Source organism: Ursus maritimus, unplaced genomic scaffold, assembly GCF_017311325.1.
Source record: "Ursus maritimus isolate PB19 unplaced genomic scaffold, ASM1731132v1 scaffold_8, whole genome shotgun sequence".
In the NCBI taxonomy this organism is placed as follows: domain Eukaryota; kingdom Metazoa; phylum Chordata; class Mammalia; order Carnivora; family Ursidae; genus Ursus; species Ursus maritimus.
The window spans coordinates 29,588,897-29,607,803 of NW_024426996.1; the positions used below are offsets into that span (position 1 = coordinate 29,588,897).

At 36.9% G+C, this 18,907-nt stretch overlaps 1 protein-coding gene and 1 long non-coding RNA gene across 4 annotated transcripts in view; one reads left to right on the forward strand and one right to left on the reverse strand.

Moving 5' to 3' along the window:
* GNRHR (gonadotropin releasing hormone receptor) lies at positions 1-15,109 on the forward strand. 2 transcript variants are annotated; one of them, XM_008708692.2, is made up of 3 exons: positions 1-519; positions 11,672-11,891; positions 14,278-15,109. In XM_008708692.2, the coding sequence occupies exons 1-3, from the start codon at positions 1-3 to the stop codon at positions 14,520-14,522; spliced, it is 984 nt and encodes a 327-aa protein (XP_008706914.1). In that variant the 3' UTR covers positions 14,523-15,109. The 2 variants fall into 2 exon arrangements, with proteins under 2 accessions (XP_008706914.1, XP_040480961.1); XM_040625027.1 differs by having other exon boundaries at positions 11,800-11,891; positions 14,278-14,305.
* Positions 11,340-18,907, reverse strand: part of LOC103679174 — a 17,190-nt gene continuing 9,622 nt past the window's right edge. For both annotated transcript variants that reach the window (XR_005833412.1, XR_572862.2), the window contains exons 3-4: positions 15,122-15,180; positions 11,340-11,835 (exon numbers count right to left, since the gene is read on the reverse strand). This is a non-coding gene — a long non-coding RNA (uncharacterized LOC103679174). The remainder of the gene's footprint in view (positions 11,836-15,121; positions 15,181-18,907) is intronic.

Consider the following 18,907-nt stretch of genomic DNA (forward strand, 5'->3'; position numbering starts at 1 on the left):
ATGGCGAGCGTCTCTCCTGAACAGAATCAAAATCACTGCTCAGTGGTAAACGACAGCAACCCGCTAATGCAGGGCAACCTCCCCACCCTGACCTTATCTGGAAAGATCCGCGTGACCGTTACTTTCTTTCTTTTTCTACTCTCTACAACTTTTAATGCTTCTTTCTTGTTGAAACTGCAGAAGTGGACTCAAAAAACAGAGAAAGGGAAAAAGCGCTCCAGAATGAAGGTGCTTTTAAAACATCTGACCTTAGCCAACCTGTTAGAGACTCTGATAGTCATGCCACTGGATGGAATGTGGAACGTTACAGTCCAATGGTATGCTGGAGAGTTCCTCTGCAAAGTCCTCAGCTACCTGAAGCTTTTCTCCATGTACGCCCCAGCCTTCATGATGGTAGTGATCAGCCTGGACCGCTCCCTGGCCATCACGAGGCCTCTAGCTATGAAAAGCAATGGCAAGCTTGGACAGTCCATGATTGGCTTGGCCTGGCTCCTCAGTGGTATCTTTGCTGGACCACAGGTAAACCATTATCTTGAACTTGTTAGGATACGGCAATCACAGATTCCTATCTAAACTTGACTACTGTATTGGGTGACCACATGTCAGAGGCAGTATTGAATTATCTTTGAGAGCTCGGACTCGGGAAATCAGAGAGTGGAGTTTAATCCTGGCTCTGTTACCTTGGGCACATTTTTTAACTTCTCTGCGTTTCAGTTCCTTCATTATAAAATGGAGGTAATACCTACTTTAGGCAGCTTTTCTGAAGATTAAATGAACAGTGTATTAAAGTGTCTAGCATAATCTCTGGTACGGAGTAAATGCTCCTCAAGAAACGTAGATATTGTCAAATTTTACCTCATCCCCATCTTATTCTTTCATCTAGTTTTCCGCTCACTCTGATTGATATGGTAAATGGAGAAAATCTTGAGGAACTGTGACATCTGCATAGGTAGAAAGTGTTTATAACATGTCTCATCTGGACTTCTTGCCTGGAAACTATTCTGTCACTGTTGCAACTTAGAATCATTCTCAACTAGTATGCTGTTCTGCAGTTTGTAGCTGGGTGAGATTGAACAAAGGAAAAGTGGGAAATCCTGGACATCTGAAATTTGAATATTTCTCTGAGATTGACTTGAGCTTATCTGGAGGGAGGCTAGACTGCGACTGATAGCAAAATTAGGATTGTTGGTGTAGGCACAGGTCTTCTGGTACAGGCAGGTGTCGCTCCAGATTGTCCTCAGCAGAGGCAACCTGATTAATTGACCTGCAGAATCTACCTTTTCAGCAGTCATATCTCTGAAGAAAAGGACACATTCTTACAGACAGCAAAGATCCTTTAATAAGAGATAAAGAAGTTGTCCGTACGTTTGTAAATGTACTGTATGAAGATGAACCCAGGGTATGAGGATGTGTCAAGAAGTGACATCCAAGTTAACCAGGATGTTCCAAAACCCAGCCACTATAAATGGAAGTTATCTAGACATTCTACATGCGGCAGGCAGTTAGAAAAACAAACAAACAAAAACAAACAAACAAAAATCCTGCCATGCAGGATTAATAATAATCCTCATTAATAATCCTCATTAAATACAGCAAAACACTAGAAAGTTGAATAACCAAATTTTCCTGCCAATTCCTCACTTAACTAATAGTTTTTGGACACTAGATCAATTTAATTACAGTGTATTTTATGGCAGGAGAAATGGGAAAAGCTAAAGTGTTTTGATGTCCCTGGAGAAAAGTGTATTATAAGATTCTTACAGTGAATGAATATGCGAGAACAGGTTTAGTAAATGCGTCTGTCGAAATGAGGTTATTTAGCTAAGGCTTATGCCTGAAGTTTTCCATTTTGTTTCTTTAAAGTAAGAATGCTGCTTATTTATTGGTTTTCTTAGGGAAGATAAGCAAGTTAGGCTCTTCACACTGAGTCTGATACTGATGAAACAAAGAAACAGCCCTCAAAGAAAATGTAATTCAGTTGTGGAGACAAAACTTATGTAAAACTAATAATGACTATATCCTAAACACTTTTAAAACCTATTACAAGTGTAAGAAGAAGGAGAGATAAGTAAGAGTTGAAATGGGGAAGGAATGTTTTAAGGTTAAAGGTAGGATACCTTGAGTCTTTTAAGATGGATGGTATTTGGATGGAAAAAATAAGTCAAAGATCACATTTATTTTTCAGCAAGTGTTGCAAAGTGTGATTAACTTTCACAGGACACTTGTCTGGCTGAAGCAAAAGATTGAGAGGTAGGACTGGCAGGAAATCAGATTTGACGGTTGCTCCCTTTTCTTCCACCTTGTAGTGAACTATGCCATAAAACATCGTGATTATGCATTTGCTGGTTTTTGCCATTAAGGCATACGCTATTAGGTGATGGAGACTCTGCTATGTTCAACTTCATTAATACTCATAGTACCTAATAAGATAACTAGCAAAAATACTAATTTAAAATGTTTGGATAATGTGATTTCTCTTCAGATGAAATAAATCCTTCACCTTCTCCTTAAACAAAAAGTGTGGATGAGTGAATCAGTGAATGAGGGGGTATGATGGACCTGTGTTACAAAAGACAGTGATAACCAGGGGAAATTCTGAAATTAAAGTGGGAGCCATAAATCCTCCATAAATCCTTTGTGCATCCTGAACAAGAAACAAAGTGATTTTTTAAGAAAAAAAAAGTTTGAGAAAATTTACATAGACCCAAACAGATGCAAAAGACAGAGAAGGGGCGCCTGGGTGGCACAGAGGTTAAGCGTCTGCCTTCGGCTCAGGGCGTAATCCCGGCGTACCGGGATCAAGTCCCACATCAGGCTCCTCCACTATGAGCCTGCTTCTTCCTCTCCCACTCCCCCTGCTGTGTTCCCTCTCTCGCTGGCTGTCTCTCTGTCACATAAATAAATAAAATCTTTAAAAAAAAAAAAAGACAGAGAAACCTTTTCCAGCTTTTCTGGCTATGAGGTGATTAAGTTGGTGGCTAGGGTAGTCTCAGAGAGAATCGATTGTAAGAGGGACATTTCAAACAAAAAACAAAGCTTAGCAACAAGTTGGATTTAGGGATTTAATAACCAGAGGGTGAAAAACTATAGCTCCAATATTTTTAGCCAAGGAGATTTAACAGTAAAACCATTGAAACAGGAAGGTAGGTTGGGAAAAGGAGTGTTTGTCTGCCTGTTTGTTTCTCTGTTTGCTTGAAGGGGGAGGGAAGGCAGGCTCTGAAAAGTGCTGAAAACATTTGCTTTAGGACATAACGTTACTGATATAAGATCATTGTATAAGTACAGGTATTTGGAAAGTAGTTGGTAAGTTGGGATACTGATGAAAGTCTAAACAGAAGTAGAAATAGGTCAGTTTGAGGGGCACCTGGGTGGCTAAGTTGGTTGAGTGTTTGACTCTTGATTTCAGCTCTGGTGGTGATCTCAGGGTCATGGGATTAAGCCCCCCTTCAGGCTCTGTGAACTGCCTCGTGCGTGCGTGCGTGCGCTCTCTCTCTCGAAGTAAATATTTTTTTAAAAAAGAAAAGAAATAGGTCAATTTGTGATATTAACTGAAATGCAAACCAATAATGTCAGTCTCCTTTAAAGGACTGTCCCAGAGGCTATAAAAAATATATTGCTTCATTAATTCAATTATTTTCATCTAAGTATATCACAGCAATAATAGAAAGATAGTGTCAAATACTCATCTATCCTGATGTAGTAAAAAGATGAAATTAAATTTGAATTGTTTACGATGTTTGTCTACTAGCCTGACCTCAAACACATTAGTCTTCCTGAGAGATCTATGTGAATATGGGCCACAGAAAATGATGGTACTATTTTATGGTGAAACACATGACTCATCCTTACTTTCAGCAGCAGACAAAATTTATAAAGCACTTTACTGAAGTTTCCTGAAAAACCTCATTCTATGCAGTATGTAATAGCCATGTTACTATCCCCATCTGGCATATCAGAGAAAGTACAAAGAGAATGTTTGAGAGCAATGGCATGCAAACCTTTCTGGCAGCAACCCAAAGTAAGAAATACATACCACATAGAGACTTCGTCTGTCTCTCACACCTATAACTGAGAAAATATTTCATAAAATATTCAACTCTGTTTCATTTCATTTTTTAATGTTGATTGCAAGTAACCAATGGGTAGACTCTGCAGTTCAGGGATGCCTGGGTGGCTCAGTTGGTTAAACGTCATTGGTTGAATCAGGTCATGATTCCAGGGTCCTGGGATCTAGGCCCACATCCATCAGACTCCTTGCTCAGCAGGGAGCCTGCCTCTCCCTCTGCCTGCCACTCCCCCTGCTTGTGCGCTCTCTCTCGCTCTCTCTCTCTGACAAATAAATAAAATCTTTTAAAAAAAATCTGCATTTCAAAAACGATTGGTCGGAAGGGGTTCATTGACTTTCCCAATGTCACTTGGGCCGTTGGACTCATGTCTTTTTATTAAGTCCAGGTTTTCTTCTTTTTAGAGCTCTTGCTATCTCTCTGAATAAAAGAGGTTTTAATCCCATGACTAATGTTACACATATTTAATGGGAAAGATGAGAGACCAAAAGGACTTTTTATTTCTAGACTGTGGTAAATCACAAGTCCACCTCATGCTTCACCACACTCTACGGATAAGCCCGCTGACAAAGCTGCATCTTCCCGCAGCAAATTCACACTGAAAGGATGACTTTTTTTTTTTTTTTAAAGATTTTATTTATTTATGTGACAGAGAGACAGCCAGCGAGAGAGGGAACACAGCAGGGGGAGTGGGAGAGGAAGAAGCAGGCTCCCAGTAGAGGAGCCCGATGTGGGACTCGATCCCGGAACGCCGGGATCACGCCCTGAGCCGAAGGCAGACGCTTAACGACTGCGCTACCCAGGCGCCCCTGAAAGGATGACTTTAATCACCATCCTCTGGTGCATATATTGATCGTCAATTACTTGAGTAATTCCATGATGGATTGAGGATATATTTCCAGATATTTCAGCATAGCATAGCTGAACTTTCAAACTTTTTCCTAGTAATGGAATTTTTTTAAAAGCAAAATTCTATCTGGAGCCCCCAAAAATACATGAAACATGTAAGTGGAGCCGTTCTTGCTGAAGAGGGATAAGGGAAGCCAGTCTTCTGCTCAAGCATCACGGTCTCTGAAGACCTTAGACCTCCCTGCAGCAAAGCTTCGAAGGCAATAGAATAGTAGAAATGGCATGAGAATTGGATTTAAACAAAGTTGGCTTTAAGTCCCAATGCTGTCTCTTACCATCTCTGTGGCTCTGAGTAAATTACTTCACTAAATTTAAAACAGTAGTGGTGAAGAATAAATGGTAAAGAATAAGACACATAAGATCACCTAGTACAAGACTTTATACTTAGACACTCCGTTAATGTTCATTCATTCCTCTCCTCCTGTTTTCATTCCTTTGTTCATAATAGAGTTTTTGAAGTCAGGAGGGAAAATAATAGGGAAATATGAGTATGAATATTAAATGATTCCTCAAGAGACAGCAAAGAGAATTGCTTACATGAAGATTATTTCCAATTTCTCAAAATTATAGCATTCATTCTGACTGATAAGTCAGTTTTGTCAAACTACCTCCTAGTTACTAGGCTATCCTCCTCATTCTGAAAGCTATATATGCCAAAGCATAATAATTCCAGTCTTGAAGGTATCATTTGTAAGAGTAAAATAAGGTTGGAAGAAAGGAAAGAAGGAAGGGTGACAGAGAAAGAAGGAAAGAAAGAGGAAGAAAAGAAAAAGGAAGGGAAGGGAAGGAACAAACATGACCTGAAAGAAAATCTGCCTTCAGACTCTGTGTGGTTGGGCCGATAAGTACATGTTGAGGAGAAAACATGTCCTGAATTAGGTGTGCTCATATCTAATCAAAACTCACATGGTTTCCAACGGCAGTCATCTCCCACCACAAGAAGCGTTTGCAGAAGTTCATACCACTAGTTTATCTGTGTTAATATGGAGCATTACATCTTGACAGCATTTAAACTCTATCGCTAACCCAGATTGGAAGGCAAGATATATGAGACATCCTTTAGTCTTTGGTGTAAAGATATGTGGTCTGAAGACATAGAAAGGCTTGCCTGGACACACAGAATGCACTCGATTGGACTAGAATGCACTTCTGAACTTGACAAGCAGCTTAAATCCAATCAATACTCATCACACGTGTACAATATGCCAAGAAGGATACTAGGACATAGGAGTAGCACACTAATAACATAAATAACAACAATCAACATAAGTAAATAACAATGATGATGATAAATATTAGTTTATGGAAGACATAAATATGTGTCAGGAATTGTGCTAAATCCTTTTGCATGCATTATTTCATGTAAGGCTCCCAAAAACCCTATATATTGTATACAGTTATTATCTTTATTTTATTCATACAGAAACCAAGGTTAAGAACGTTCCATAAAATGCCCAAGAGTACAGTCTAGTAAGTGCAGATCCAGTTAACTCCATACCCAGGGCTTTTACCTACTACTCTATATCACACCACGCAGTGTTGTCTATTTCATTTTTTCCTGTAGGAGACTTGAGAAGGAAAAGGCAGGAAAGTCTTAAGTTGAGAATAGATGGTTAAGAGCTATCAGGAAAAGATATATGGTAAACATTTATAAATATATAAATAAATATATATGAACACACATTTATAAGTTGTGTGCCTTGAAATTTTTATAATAATAATGGTTACAATTTATACAGTACTGTGTGCCAGGCATTATTCTAAGTGCTTTGCAAGCATTAACTCATGTAATTGTCTTGAAAGCTCCTAGCAGTAAATATTATTGATATCTCCATTTTATAGACAAGGAAACTGAAGCACATCATCTAAAGATAGTTACCGCTGGAAAAGATGCAGTGATAATGTAATTAGTCTGGGGTAAGGCGAGGGCTAAAAACAACACTCTAAGAAGCATCTGCAAATGACTGTAAAGAAGGAAAACAGATGGCTCTTGTTTATGGTAGAATAAAGCAAACACCGAGAGAACTGGGGCCAAGGATGAGAAAGGAGAAACTAAGAAATTAAAGAATTATAATCCAAGGACAAAAAACAAAACACTGGATGTAAAGTGGATCCCTATATTAATCATTCCAATGAAGATGGCCTTGGAGCACAAAATAAGCTAGGTTCAGCTTATTCATGGGCAGGTAGGATTCTGAGTTACCATAACACTCTACTGTATCACTCTTCTAGAACTTAAAACAGTCTACCTTGTGTGACAGGTGTCACATACATGCTATAGCTTCCCTACCAAATTTTAAATTCTCTGATAGCAGGATATATCTGGTTCATCTTTTATGACAGAGAGCATCTAGTACAGTTTTTGACCAAGAAGTTGCTTTAACAAAAAGCATTCGGAGTGCCTGGGTGGCTCAGTCGGTTATGCATCAGACTTTTGATTTCAGCTCAGGTCATGATCTCAGGGTCGTGAGATCCAGGCCCGTGAAGGCTCTGTGCTCAGTGTGGAGTCTGCTTGAGATTCTCTCTCCCTCTCCCTCTGCCCCTCCCCCACACCCCCGTGCACATTTCTCTCTCACAACAAAAAAATAAATAAAAAATAAGCATTTATTAAACAAAGATAACCATTAGCTCAAATCATAGTACTTTATTTCAAAGTCATTTTATTGAAAGTTTCATCATTATGATTTATTATGAGTATGAAATATGAAATATTAAAGTGAAAATCTGGCAGAGCAGTGCAGAACAGAAAGTTAAACTTGGGTCCTCTGGACCCAAGTATGATTGGGAAGATGGGGAGAGAAGCAGCTAAGGTTTTAAAGAAATACCAGATTCTCAGGTTCTATGTGAAGTAACCCCTCCAAAGACTTCAACTCACAATACCTGTTGGGCCAAATTCAAAACTAAACTTTAAATAAGGTCAGGTTGCAAAGAAGTATAGAAAATTTAAATGGTTACTTTGTGATGTGGAAAAAGTTGGTCTGGATTGTAAAGTAGAAGTAGCTGAATAGGTGTTTGAATCGCTGAACTTTAAATTTGATTATCTGATCATTGGGCGCCCTCTAGTGGATTAATTTAAAAATACTATTTTTGCCCTTGATAAAAGATCTGAAACTGAAAATTAACATTTTAATTACAAATAAAAGATACACCATTGTATTTCATATTATGTTTATTATATTTTATTTTAGTTTATTATATTTATAGTTTATTAAATTTTTCTACTCTACAAGCAAAGAAAGGAAACATAGGGTTTTTTTTTTTTTTTTAGGCACACCACTCCCATTCCAATACCCCAAAAAGGAAAGAAATCCTGGGCCTGTGGAACTAATTAAATTACACTAAAATTTATTAATTCAATCAAAAACTTTAAAAGATGAATACTGTGCCTCATTTGCTTAAGATTTTTTAAATCCTGTAGCATTTTTGTTTGCATTTACTTTCTATTAGTTTTACAGTGCTTGGGTACTCTTATCTTTTCATTTTAATAATGCATCATAGTAAAATGAAGTTTCTCAGTGGAAAAGCTTAAAAATGACTGGATAAGAGTTTGCTTGATAAATGGGGAAACAATGAATAAATGACTATTAAAACTTATTTTTGAAAACTACTTGCAACATTTCCTTAATAGTTGATACAATTTGTGATTCAAAAAAACATAATTTCACTTAAAGAAAGGTTGCAAGAATCATACAAATATTTCTGGAATACCTTTCCCTGGGCTTCCCCAAATATTAACATTTTACTGCATCTGTTTATTTACTTTGTCTCTTATATACACTTTTTTCTGAATTGTTTAAAAGTAAATTCAGATAGGATGTCCCTTTTAATACTTCAGTGTGTTTTTTCTGGCACATACAGTACAAGTATCAAAATCAGGAAATTAGCACTGAAAAAACACTATTATTTAATCTATGTAACTTATTCATATCTCACCAATTATCCCAATAATGTCCCTTTTAACAAAAGAAAATCCAAGATTATGCATTGGATTCAGCTGCCACATTTCATTAGCCTCCTTTAAATTGGAACCATTCCTCAGTCTCTCTGTGTTTCATGACATTGACATTTCTGAAGAGTGCAGGCCACTTATTTTGTAGAATGCCCCTCTATTGGAGTTTGTCTGATGTTTTCTCATGGTTAGATGTAGATTATGCACTTTAGACAGAAATACCAAAGAAGTGATGGTGAGTACTTCTCAATGCATTATATAAGGAAGTAGCTGCTGTCCATGGTCCCGTTATTGGCTATGTTAATTATTTGGTTATTTCTCTATAGTCAAGTTGTTAATTTTACTCTTCATAATGAATAAGTATCTTGCAGGTATAGTTAGAAATTATGTAAATATCCTGCTTTCCTCAAACTTCATCCATGTTTTTACCATTCATTGACAACTCTTGCCTGAACCATTTATTATTACCATTTGGTAATCACTACTTTCATTATTCCTTATACATTTATTAGTTGGCTTTCTACAATAATAGAGTTTTTTCCCCTGCCCCCATTTCTTTGTTGTTACTGTTTTGTAATGTATGTCAGCATAGACAAATGGATTCTTACCCTATTCAACAGTTAATCATTCCTTTTTATCAGGGCTTTGCTTTTTGGTTTTGGGGTTTTGTTTTCAATGCTTACACTGTCCCAGATTTTCTCTCAATCTGGCTGCAGAGCTCTTCTGACATGTTCCACTATTCTTTTAGTACTTCCTGGCTTTTTGGCATAAGCTGTTCCAAGTGCATGTAGTTTGCCTATGCCAACCTCGGGAATCACCCACTTCTCCAATGAGCTCTGGTTCCTTTTGGTAGAGAATGGTATTTAGAAAACAAGATCTGGGTACAAGAGTGGTGGATGTATTGCCACTAGGATGTCATTGTTCCTAGGCTCCCAGCAGACAGAGCTAGAAAATAAACACACACACACACACACACAGAGAGAGAGAGAGACACGCACACATGCACAAAAATCTACATAGAGATTTTCCTTACTCTTTTTCTGCAGGTATATAGCACTCCATTGTGTGGTCCACTGGATTTTATTCAGCTACTGTTGTATGAATTGGTACTTACATTATTTCCAATTCTTTCCAGTTACAAACAATGCATCAATGAATAACCTTGTGCCTATGTATTTTCATATAATGGAAGTAGGAATGTATCTTCAGAGTAAATTCCTGGATGTCAGATTGCTGGGTCAAAGGGGAACGCAGATGTAGTTATGCTACTTATTGCCAAATTCTTCTCCATGATAAGGGAACAGAAGGCAAGCTGAGGACAGAGCAGAGGCTGACACTGCCCCCCCCCCCCAGATGGGATATATGTGACATTCCTCGTGCACTCCTGGCTGCCCTAAAGCTAAGGAAAGGAAAAGCAAATAGTTAACTTATAGAGACCACATGGCTGCCCTAAAGCTAAGGAAAGGAAAAACAAATAGTTAACTTATAGAGACCACATGGCTGCCCCAAAGCTAAGGAAAGGAAAAACAAATAGTTAACTTATAGAGACCACAATCCTGCAACACCGGAGTCTCCCTCAGTTTACAAATGTCTTAGCAATGTACAAGAACAAAGCATTTCTATCAATAACCTAGCTTCCAGAAGGGAATGTAGATACAATTAAATGTCCTTATAATCTGCAGCCCATTGACAGATCTTTGAAGCAGGCAGAGTATAATGTTCCTCCAGAAAGTTCCCAACTATCTTCATGTTAATGCCTTGCTAGAGGGAAAAACAACCTTAACTTGACAATGGCAAGGCCTCCAGTATCCTGTGAGTCTTCTTTAACATGTGAAAATCCCTTTGAAACCTCCCTCTTTCCTTACCTCCCCCAACCCCATAGTACATAATCAACCACCCCTCACATCCAGGGGCAGCAGCTCTTTCTGCCCACGGGTCCTGTCCCCATGCTTTAATAAACCACCATTTTGCACCAAAGGCGTCTCAAGAATTCTTTCTTGGTCCTCGGCTCTGGACTCCACCCCACTGAACCTCACCTATATTCCAAAAACCACATCATCCATAGTGGTTGTGCCAATTTGCATTCCCACTAGAAATGTGGGAGAATATCTCTTTCCCCACAACCTGGCCATGAGAGTGTGTTGCTATTTTTCATTTTTGCCAATCTTGAGAGTGAAAAATGCCATTTTAGTGTAGGCTGAATTGGCTTTTTCTTTATCACAAATGAGGTTGAACATCTTTTCATATGCTGAAGGGCACTGCTATATCTTTTTTTGTGAATGGTCTATTCATGTCTTTTGACCATTTTAATGGGGTTTTCTGTCTCAAAAATAAAATTTAAATATGTATTTTGGGGTCACATTCTAACTGTTAGACACAGTTTGGGGTGCTGCAGATATAATAATAAACAAAGTCACTTGTGAAAACTTTACTCATTATAATTGCATATGAAATTGAAATACAAACAGTGTTTAAATCTTTGGCTGATGATTGTTCTACCAGGTTGAAATAAGTTCCAAAAATCCAAAATCCTATAGACCCATTCACATTACCCAAACATATTTTAAGTCCACTTACAACTTTTCGGTGAAGAGCCAAAAGGATACTGTCAAGGAGCTAAGCCATCGCTTTGGCCAACATGTTCAAAGGCCTATAGCATACAGAAGAAGAAAGCTTTCAAGAAAAAATGCAAATACTGTTTGAAAGAAAGTGATGCCATTTTCCAATTTTTTTTTCTTTTCTCATACAGTTATATATCTTCAGGATGATCCACTTAGCAGATAGCTCTGGACAGACAGAAGGTTTCTCTCAATGTGTAACACACTGCAGTTTTCCGCAATGGTGGCATCAAGCCTTTTATAACTTCTTCACCTTCAGCTGCCTCTTCATCATCCCTCTTCTCATCACATTAATCTGCAATGCAAAAATCATCTTCACCCTGACGCGAGTCCTTCATCAGGACCCCCACAGTACGTATTCCTTAGATTCGGTTTTAATTGTGGGTAAACAGGTTTTAAACAGCAATATTCAAGGCAGAGTGGCACATACTAGGTGCCAGATACTATTCTAAGCAATTTGCATATTTAATATTCACAGTAACTCCGTGAGGTGATACTTTTATTATACTTTTACTATCCCCAATTTACAGATGAGGTAATTTGGTATCTCCCAATGTTCCAAATTTGTACCATGAAATTTAAAACGAAACAACAATTACCTCATTTTACCCAGTATAAGCATTAGCAAATTGCTCCTGCTGGGCCCACCACAACACTATACCAAACACCTGATTTCTAGAATATTGCAAAGCACACCTCCTTAAGTGGTAGTCAAGAGACTCGTTCAAGTTAAGCTGTTCCGTTTCACACTCAAATCCCCTATTCCACACAACATAACAGTGCACGTGTGTACGTGCATGTGCTGGTGTGCAAAATATTGCTGAATATGTCATTGACTCTTTCATCTGAATCCTCACAGCTGTGGTGGTGCCTTTTTGCTTCCATAACCTGGTGCAGTCTTGCAAACTGAAATTTATGAATTTGCAAAGTAAACATGGCTATGTTGGCACGACATCCAAAAGACATGTTACCAATGGCACGGTGCATAAGTTATACATGGTACAACTTAACAGGAAAATCATGTTAATTACTGTAGCGTGATCATTCTCAGCAGATATTTTCTCAAGGAAATAATCACGGTAATGCTCTATAGTAGATATTTGGGCAGTTCCCAGCACAAAATGGTATTTCATACTTCTTAAGAAGTATACTGCAAAAACGTCTGCCCTGCCCTCAAAATCTCATCCCAGGGAAATTCAGTTCTATAAGGGATACCTAAGAAGGGCTCATGGAGAGTCCCAAATAGGGATTAATCTGAAGACATGTGAGCTAGGCAGAAGCAGAGCAACAAAACAGCAGAGGCAAGGAGCAATAGTTGAATGTTACTAACACCGATTTAGTTAATTAATCATTTCTTTATTCAACTAATATGTATTAACTACTCAGTATTGCTGGAACTGGTGATAGATGCGGATACCATGGTGAATAAAACAGCCCGGTAACTATCCCTCTTTCATGGAGTCTACAGTCTAGAAGACAGTAAAACAGTAAACCAATAAAGAAATGGGATGATATCTCAAAAGAGGTAGAAGGACAGTATGTTACAGGACATTCAACATTTTTTCAGAGTCAGCCAAGATGCTTTTTTAAATGTGTTCATTCCTATTGATTGCTTTATTATTTGTGTCATTAAAGTTTACAGATATTGAGGATTAAATGAAATGTGTGAAAAGAACAAGGCCCATGGCAAGGTACAGAGTAAATGATAACTAGGTTTGTATGACAGAAATCTGTAACCAATCTGTACCCAATAAATTACTGATTTTAACATCTCTAGTCAAAAATTAATTTTATAATTAAAACATCACACATGTAAATGTTTTCCTCCATATTTCCACTCTTTTGTCATCAATGAGTAAGAAGTTGCAAAATGGCTACTTCTACAAAGCATGATCTATTTCCCTCAGAAAAAAATACAGCATGTGAAGAGTATTTTTTATTTTAAAATGGCAGTTCTGGATTACGAATTACAAGAATAGATTTTGGGTACTTTAAAACTGCAGTTAAGAACTATGTGCCAAACGTCATGCAAGCAGCCTGTTAGAGTCAGCATTTCCATTAAACTCCAAGGAATTTCCACACACACACACACACACACACACACACACACACACACACCACATACACCACACACCCCACATATGTAACAAACACACGCACACACCTCACATACACCGCACAGATGCCACGAGCTCCACACATACACCATACACACACCACACTACAACCACGCACAACACATACATGGGAACTTTAAATGATTTGCTGATATGAAAAGGGAAATTGCTTTGAATATCATAGAAGCACGTGGTTGAGAAAGATAACTTTGGACAACACACTTTCGCCACATGTGATTCTTATCATCCTTACTGCCAGAGCTACTCGGATAGTAAGTATAGTTCTGTGTAAACACATAATTCAATTCAGCTCAGCTTTAGTCTACTCTCTTAAATGTATGTTTTTAGAGTTTGAGTACCTATACATTTCAAATCCAAATTAGTTTGGTGGAAATGTATTTTTAAGAGCACTGCCATCTTTAATCTTCTCTATTCATTACATGACATAGTGGAAAGCTTGGAACATTAATATCCTTTTCAAAAATTTTTCATTATTAAAAATATCAGGAATTTGTTCCTATTCCATTAATTAGTTTGAATTAGTGACTCTTCCTTTTTGTCCACTTTGGTTTTGTAATAAAACTGGCCTTTAAACACCTATTTTTTTCTCTATCTAACAGAGTTACAACTGAATCAATCCAAGAATAATATACCAAGAGCTCGGCTGAGGACCCTAAAGATGACGGTTGCATTTGCCACTTCATTTACTGTCTGCTGGACCCCCTACTATGTCCTAGGAATTTGGTACTGGTTTGATCCTGAAATGTTAAACAGGGTGTCAGATCCAGTAAATCACTTCTTTTTTCTTTTTGCTTTTTTAAATCCATGCTTTGATCCACTTATCTATGGATATTTCTCTTTGTAATTGATAGACCATGTAGGAAGTCATATAAAGAGGAGCAAGGTAGTGAATTTCATCAAATGGGAATAATAAACACAAAGGTCACAGCACATTTACATATAAACAAGGCAGAGTTTAAGTTTATATTAACATCTTCTTTTCAAAATCACTCAAATGCAAATTAAAAAAATACAAACACAAAGATAAAGAAAATTCAAGAAAAATAATAAAATATTCCATCATAATCATAAACTTCTGAATTAATGTCTGCCCTTTCTGGACTCCTGTAACACATTACATAGGTTTCTTATCACTTTCTCCTTGTCTATTAATATTTAAATGTTTAAAACAGCCATGGCCCTAAGGCAAAGAGATTCCAAAAAGTAAGCCTGAGAAACCACAACACAGCCTTAACCTAGGCATACCTTTGAGAGTTTCTTTCCCAAGGGGCTTAGCAGCAATTATATCTTATGCTACAACAACATCTAAAGCACAGAGAGAGTATTTCCCCTGCCCATGAGATCAATCTTCCTTCCTCTGGTTAAAAAAAATGCAATGAATCTATTTCTTTTTTTTTATTTCAAAAGCATTCTGAAGTTTGAAGTATTCAGCAACCAACTCACCATCCATTCCACCGTAGTTCTCCTTCATCCCAGTCTTTACATGGAACAGCGTGAAGTGCCTTCATAAAAAGGAGAGGCGTCGAGGGATTAGTATTTGGACAGGGATTAGAACATTCCTCTAGGGGCGCCTGGGTGGCTCAGTCGTTAAGAGTCTGCCTTCGGCTCAGGGCATGATCCCAGCGTTCTGGGATCAAGCCCCACATCAGGCTCCTCCGCTAGGAGCCTGCTTCTTCCTCTCCCACTCCCCCTGCTTGCGTTCCCTCTCTCACTGGCTGTCTCTGTCAAATATAATAAATAAATTAAATTAAAAAAAAAAAAGAACATTCCTCTAGGCTCCATAGTCAATGGAGTTTGTGGTAATTAACTGTAGTAAAAACGTTTTTAAATAAAATCAAGAAAAGACTGATTATGCTTTACACATAATATGCCCTCTGTTTTAATATGATAGATTTTTTTCTGATTTCACTAAATCTATAATCCAAAAGTCCCTCAGAAAAACAAATAAGAAATCAAGCAAAAGCACAAGTGAAAAGATATTTGATACATAAGAGGAACATTGAAAACTACAGTTTTAATATATACAGGTCAAAGAAACAAAGTATTGAAAAAAGGAAAAGAAAAACTGTAAATGTGTAACTAACACCCACTGATAGATACATTAAGTGGTATGGTTTTCAAAATATGTGGGTAAAATACCTCTTTTAATTCAGGCCTGTTTCTACCTGTTCCATGAGAAAGGGGGGGGATAAAAACTATGAGAATATAATATACATGACAAGAAAAGTTTAGAAAGGACTTTAAAGAAATTCAGCCATCATTTAACTTCTTAAAAAATAGGTAAAATACCATTATAGTCCTATGAGATCTGTAGTGCCACTCGAAGATGAAATGTAATTTCAAATTTTCCAGAGCATGTGGAACTGTAGAAAGTCAATTACGAATTAGACTAATGGAAGTCTTTCCTTATTTTTCTCTTCTCATACATTCTCTTCAGCGTAGTTGCATGTGTGTGTGTTCCCACCTCCTAATTTTCCAATTTTTCACTTCCACTGATCCTGTTTGTCACCATTCAGCTCCTTCCTTCTACTCTCTTCATTCATATTTTCTTTTTTACTAAGCCCATACCTTTAATTAAGCAAGCCATGTGCCAACTCTACAGTTGTATTGCAAGGCTCAAAATTTGTAATGTGCTAAAATGCTCAAAGTTAACTTTTAAGGCATGTATATTGATACCAAGATTTAATAGTTCTACCAGATGACACAATGCTATCGATGTCACAACAAAACCAGTCTTCTTTAATCTTTATCATATACTATGATTCCTAAGTTGATAACAATTCTTACTTCCAGATTTAAAGGTAAAACAACACACATATATAAGATATAATTTAAGGGCTTTATTAGATATGTGTTTAATGAACATATATGTCAGTTTGGCTCTTAGATAATCAAGGAACTGTTTTATTTAGATAAGTTCTCAGGCATTTTTTGATACATTAACTAAAGGGCTATTCATAATTTGGTGCAGGGGTTTATAACCCATGGTCCATGCACAAGACTATATTTCAGTGCAACTGCTTTTCTTTTATTTCTATTTGTATTATTTTATGCATTTAAAAACATTATCCTGAAAGGGGTTTATAGGCCAAACCAGACTACCAAAGGAATTCACGTCATAAAGAAGGTTGAGTCCCTCACCGATTTTTGTATAAGAAAGTTTATTATAATAAAATTGTATCAGAATGTATTCATTTTAAATAAATAAAAATCTTTAAAAAGGTGGAGGGGGGCACCTGGGTGGCTCAGTCAGCCTCAGGTAAGCAGCTGACTTTGGCTCAGGTCATGATCTCAGGGTCCTGGGATCAGGGTTCCGCATCCGGCTCCCTGCTCAGTGGGGAGTCTGCTTCTCCCTCTCTGTCTGTGCTCTCTCTCAAGTAAATAAATAAAAATCTTTTAAAAATGAATGTATTTGTTTGTTTATATGCATGCATAATAATGTTAATATTGAACTGGATTGTTTCAATTTGGTTACTCACCATTTCAGACTTAGAAATTTTCTTAAGGCTCTGCCCTTCAACAGACGAATGGATAAAGAAGATGTGGTCCATATATACAATGGAATATTACTCAGCCATCAGAAAGAATGATTACCCAACATTTGCAACAACATGGACAGGAGTGGAGGAGATTATGCTAAGTGAAATAAGTTAAGCAGAGAAAGACAATTATCGTATGGTTTCACTCATTTATGGAACATAAGAAATAGCAGGGAGATCGGTAGGAGAAGGAAGAGAAGAATGAAGGGGGGATAAACAGAAGGGGGAATGAACCATGAAAGACTATGGACTCTGGGAAACAAACTGAGGGTTTCAGAGGGGAGGGGGGTGGGGGAATGGGATAGGCCAGTGATGGGTATTAAGGAGGGCACGTATTGCATGGACCACTGGGTGTTATACGCAAACAATGAATCATGGAACACTACATCAAAAACAAATGATGTACTGTATGGTGACTAACATAACATAATAAAAAATTTTAAAAAAAAAGAAATTTTCTTAAGGCTCAATATGTAATGAAAACCTTCTCAGAAATAAGTATATTATATAAATATTGTGGTCCATAAATTATAATATGGATATGTAATTTAAATTTATATCTCAAAAGGTAAATGTGGCTTTAAATTAAAGATATACCATTCAACATCAAATATTCAATATTTGATACTACAGTCGTTTACTCTATTCCCAATCATAGTAAAAGATGAAGATTCCTTGTAAAAAAAGGATATACTCTGTAGAGTGAATCCAATATATAGATAATTAAGATTCTATCTTGGCTGTCTCCTTTATTTAGCTTATAAAACTGACTATAATTTGGGTTTCCTCTTGCCTTTCAATTTAGTAAACAAATGACATAAACGAATGACAATGAATTGCACAAAGATTGCGCTAACTTAATTTCAGCCTAAGAAACAGAGCTATAACAGGTAAGAACGAAAAAAAAAATACTGGAAGAGGAACGGGTATCACAAACATTCCTTCCCAAGGAGTATATATCAGTGTAAATGAGTTAGGAGTTTCCTTAAAGTGACGTGGTCTCAGAATTTACTTTGTAGTCATAAAGATAATATTTATGGGCAGTTAAAATATGTTTAGAATTTCATCTATTCTACCTTTAGCCTAGTTTCAAATGTTGAGCCAATTCTTTGAGCTTGTCTAATTACTATAAATTGTGTCCATAGGAAACTAAAAAAAAGAATAAGGTCGCGTTTAATCCCTAATTAAAATTAATTTATTTAAATCTTCAATTTAATAGTTAGGGTTATTAAGTTTAAAAAAATCAAGTTTAAAACTATTAGCCTAATTTTTAAAGTTATATAATATATAAAATGCGTGTATAGGAATAGAAGAATATATGTAAAAAGTATTGATATCATTATCTTTGAGTGATTTTTTTAATCTTCTTTCTTGTGAATTCCTATAATTCCAAATTTCCAGAATGACCATACATTGCTTTCGTAATGAGAAAAAAATAATAAATATTATATGTGTGTGTTTGTATGACTTTTACGTGTCACCGTTTCTGTTAGAATTCTTTCTGCTGTAATAAGAAACGTCAGACTAGAAGGGACATATTTTCATCTCATGTTACAGGACGTTCATAGGTAAACATGCAGAACTGGTTAATTCAGAGCTTTGAGTCATTTTCTCTGCTTCCACTAGGCTTTCCTTTCGCGATTAGAAGTTAGTTGCCATTCTAAGTCTCAAAGAAAGCACGGCTCTCTCT

Coding starts and splice junctions, on each gene's coding strand:
- GNRHR (XM_008708692.2), top strand. CDS start 1: ATGGCGAGCGTCTCTCCTGAACAGAATCAAAATCACTGCTCAGTGGTA. Junction 520..11,671: donor GTATCTTTGCTGGACCACAG/GTAAACCATTAT, acceptor TTTCTCATACAG/TTATATATCTTCAGGATGAT. Junction 11,892..14,277: donor CCTTCATCAGGACCCCCACA/GTACGTATTCCT, acceptor TCTATCTAACAG/AGTTACAACTGAATCAATCC.